A 4,093-nucleotide genomic window follows, 5' to 3' on the forward strand; every position below is an offset into this window, starting at 1 on the left:
AAAAAAAAAAAAAAAAGACTAGAGGTGGAAGAGTTCTGAGTTCCTGCGATGGGTTTGAGAATTCAGTCCTGTCTCAATTTCAGGAAGACTGGAGAGTGGCCTTCTGTGTGGCCAAGGGTCCTTGGAGCTTGCCTTTTTTTTTTCTTTTACCTTGGTGGTTATATCAGAAAAATGGGAGACATCTGCCTCTCTCCCCTAAGTGTCAGTGGGCACAGAGGCAGAGAGGAAGCCGCTCCCTTGGGGGTAACGGGGATGGAGCTGGGTGAGGGGCAGGATTGCTCATGCACAGCAGGGCAGGGGGACTGGGGAGAGGCACCGTGGGTCTTAGGTCTCACCACAGGCAGTGTAGAGACGGCTGCACTTGGAAGAGGGCACCCAAACATTGGACGAACCAGTGTCAAAGACAACTTTGAAGATCTGGGGTGGGGTGCCAATGCCAATCTCACCATAGTACTGGGTCTGTGGGGGTAAAAAGAGAGAAGGCTGGAGGGGCTCAGGGGAGCTTGGGTCTTGGGGCCTTGCCTGGCCCCACTCTTGGCTCTTGGGAGGAGATTTGGCCCAGGTGAGGTCCTATAGCCTCTCTGGGTTTCCATTTTCCTGCAGGAACTGTTAGGAGGCTTAGCATCATCCCTTGGCATCCCAGAAAGTGAGAGTCTCAGTAAGACAGGAGGGTGAAATAAAAACATTGAGAATGAAGCAGGAAGCAACCTTGACCCTTGAGGATCTGCTAGGGCAGGAAGCCCCCTGTGCTGGGCCAGGTCGCAGAAATCCCCACCTGGGCCACACACCCCTTCCCACCCACCTGTGACACCTGGGCTGAGGCCTGGGCTGAGTTCCAAACCTAACCCTGCCCCTGACTGGCTCCTGAGTGCCTTCCTGTCTTCTGTGCTCACGCCTTCCAGCTGGAAAATGGGATTTTTTTTTTTTTTGAGATGGAGTTTTGCTCTTGTTGCCCAGGCTGGAGTGCAATGGTGTAGTCTTGGCTCACTGCAACCTCCGCCTCCCGGGTTCAGGCGGTTCTCCTGCTTCAGCCTCCTGAATAGCTGGGATTACAGGCATGCACCTCCACACCCAGCTAATTTTGTGTTTTTAGTAGAGACAGGATTTCTCCATGTTGGTCAGGCTGGTCTCGAACTCCCAACCTCAGGTGATCCTCCTGCCTCTACCTTCCAAAGTGCTGGGATTACAGGTGCAAGCCACCGCACCCGGCTGAAAGTGGGAATTTTCTAGGGTGCTCACGTGCTCCTCAGTGCCTTAGTCAAACACAGCATGGAGAGAGTGGGACCTGTAGCAAAGAAAGCCCTGGGCCATGAGGGAAAGGAGGGAGAGAGGGAGCAAAGGGCTGGGCCAGGCACTCACATCCATGTAATTGGTGAGGATCACAGAGGAGGTGACGTTGACAAGGGCCATCCTCTCAGGTCCAAGCCTCGCCATGTCCACACCTCGTTCCTTCAGGCTTTCTCGGATTGAGGGCATTCTCTTGAGGGAGATCCTGGCCCAGGGTGGAGGAGGCACAAATAAAAAAGTGTGTACTTGCACCATGATGATAGGGTCCTCCAGGCCACACCCCTGCTTTAGTAACAGACGCCTCTAACGCCTCTAATGCAGCCACCTGGAAATCACTTCTGTCCATGAGGGCCTCTGGAGCATTTATGAGAGTTACCGCTTGTCAAGAGTCAATTTAGAAGAGTCGGCTGCCCTGGGATTAAATAACCCTGAAATGACTTCCTTCTGTTGTCTGATTTTGATTGGACAAGGTCATTTGTTATGGTCCGTTCATTCATTCATTCATTCCATAATCATCTGCTGAACAACTACTTTGTGCCTCACTGTGCTAGAAACTGGAGCTAGAACGATAACAATCTGACTGACTTTAAGGAACTCGAGCTGTCGGGAGGACAGACGGGAAACAGGCACAGACATTCCCTCTAAGGAGATGAAGGCCAGGGAATGCCCCTGTCAAAACTGGGGGCTGGCGAGGAGACAGTGCCCTAGGAGGCCGCTAGGTGGCAGCAGATGCCCACAGCCGCTGAGAGGTTTCCAGGACACCAGGGGACAGGCATCCAGCCAGGGCTGTGGTGGAGTGGACCCCCGAGCTGGGCTGGGCCTAGAGAGATGCCAGCATCTCCAGAGCACCATGCACCTCGTCCTTGGAGAGATGTGTCCCATCTCTTGGCTTCTTGTCCAGATGTTTTCCCATCACCTTTGAGAGGCAGAATGAAAGAGACCTGGGAACCCGACTCCACTGAGCTGCTACGGAATGAATGCACACCAACATTGTACACACACCCATGCAGACTGCATAGCAACTCTGCACACTAGCTGTCATCGTTTGATAGATGAGAAAATGAAGGCTCACAGGGATGAAGGTGACTCAGAAATGCTGGAGCAGGGATTCAGAGCATGTCTCGGTCCTATTTCCCATATAGGACCCCCTGAGTCCTGACATAAAGGCTGTTTGCCAAAACCCAGAGGAAGATGTCTCTAGCTGTTTGCCAGAAGGTCCCAGGATGGAAGCCAGAAGGTCCCAGTTAGCTCTGCAATAGGCTTTCCCACACACACGGAGATTCCCTCTTGCATCTCAGCGGCTGGTCCTCCTGTACTTACGCTGCCCTTTCCTTCCTACATCCTTCCTGTATCCCATGCATTCTACTTACCCCATTTTGCCCACGAACATGAATGCAACTCTTATGCCTAGCAGCATGGCATTGTAACAGAAATGATTTGTCATCTTCCTATCATAGTTTACTGTTGCCCACATATTTTCACAATCATCATTTTATTTGATCTCATGAGGTGGATGATTTTATTACTCCCACTTTACAGGTGGGAAAATGGAGGGTCAGAGATCTGACCCTAAAGAGGTTGCATTTCCCGCTATTTACTCCAAACAAACAGCCTATGCTTTGGACTTCTTTTTGCCATTTCCTTTCCAGAAAATTGTTTCCTTCTCCCCTTCCTTTTCCCCCCAGTTCTTTAATTCTTCAAGGCCTAACATGTACCCCCACCTCCAGGACGCTTGCCCCAAGGCCTCCAGCCCACACTGGCCTCACCTTTCCTTGGGCTTCTGCTCTGTGTTTCCTTGGGTCTCTCTACAGCCTGTGGAACTGGTACCATGCAGTGGTGAAGACAGCGGTTGCGGGGGGCATGCATGAATCCCCTTCCCACCTGCGTGATTCTGAGAAAGCTACCTAACCTCCCTGGGCCTCTAAGCCTCCATTAACTCCTTTCTAAAAATGGGCCTAATGGTAGTCCCTACCTCAGAGTCACTGTGCAGATGAAACCATGTGCCCACTGCTCAATAACTGAATTGTGAGTGTGTGTATGCACTCGTCCACCTTGAGAATGGAGCCCATCCATTCAGCTGCCCCAAGGATCTCGCATGATGTTCTGCACAGAGCAGGCAGCAGAATTCCTATACTTCTGTTTCAAAAGCTGGATTCCTTCTCCACCCCTTGCCCAATTCCATTCTGTTTCTCTTTTGGATGGCAACAGGGGAAGATGTTTTTACTTTCCTCTACCTTATCCTGGGGGTGGTGCTGCTTTGAAGCACCCATCCTCTTACCCCATGCTCACAACTCAGCAATTATTCTCTGAGAGCCGCAGGGCAAGGGAAAGCAGTTTTGGAAGCAAAAGGCCCAGTGTGTGTTGAGGCTCAGCCTCTTACATATCACCTCCCTGAGCCTCAGCATCCTCACCTGCAAAGTGGGAATGCTGAATTGTTGGGAACATGACTTGAGATGAGACATGTAAAAATATCCTGTGAAACCCTAAGCATTTTGGAGGCTTAGCAAGTATTTCCATGATTAAAATGTGCCTTCCTACTTTCAGTGCTGCTGGTCACATCTGCTGTCCCCAGATTGAAAACGCCGTTCCCTGTGAGCCCTTCTCTCAAACACTGCCTCTTCCCCTTCTTCAGTCTTTTTTGTTTGTTTGTTTCTTTTTTTTTTTTTTTTTTGAGACGGAGTTTCGCTCTTGTTACCCAGGCTGGAGTGCAATGGCGCGATCTCGGCTCACCGCAACCTCCGCCTCCTGGGTTCAGGCAATTCTCCTGCCTCAGCCTCCTGAGTAGCTGGGATTACAGGCACGCACT

General features: G+C 51.1%; 1 protein-coding gene across 2 annotated transcripts in view; it reads right to left on the bottom strand.

Moving 5' to 3' along the window:
* Positions 1 to 4,093, bottom strand: part of LOC116546117 (renin) — a 21,624-nt gene that overhangs the window by 6,862 nt on the left and 10,669 nt on the right. For both annotated transcript variants that reach the window (XM_032272458.1, XM_032272459.1), the window contains exons 2-3: positions 1,360 to 1,492; positions 336 to 459 (exon numbers count right to left, since the gene is read on the bottom strand). In XM_032272458.1, coding sequence (XP_032128349.1) covers positions 336 to 459; positions 1,360 to 1,492 — 257 coding nt within the window. The remainder of the gene's footprint in view (positions 1 to 335; positions 460 to 1,359; positions 1,493 to 4,093) is intronic.

This window comes from Sapajus apella, unplaced genomic scaffold, assembly GCF_009761245.1.
Source record: "Sapajus apella isolate SASKATOON/1434 unplaced genomic scaffold, GSC_monkey_1.0 scaffold603, whole genome shotgun sequence".
NCBI classification, from domain to species: Eukaryota; Metazoa; Chordata; class Mammalia; order Primates; family Cebidae; genus Sapajus; species Sapajus apella.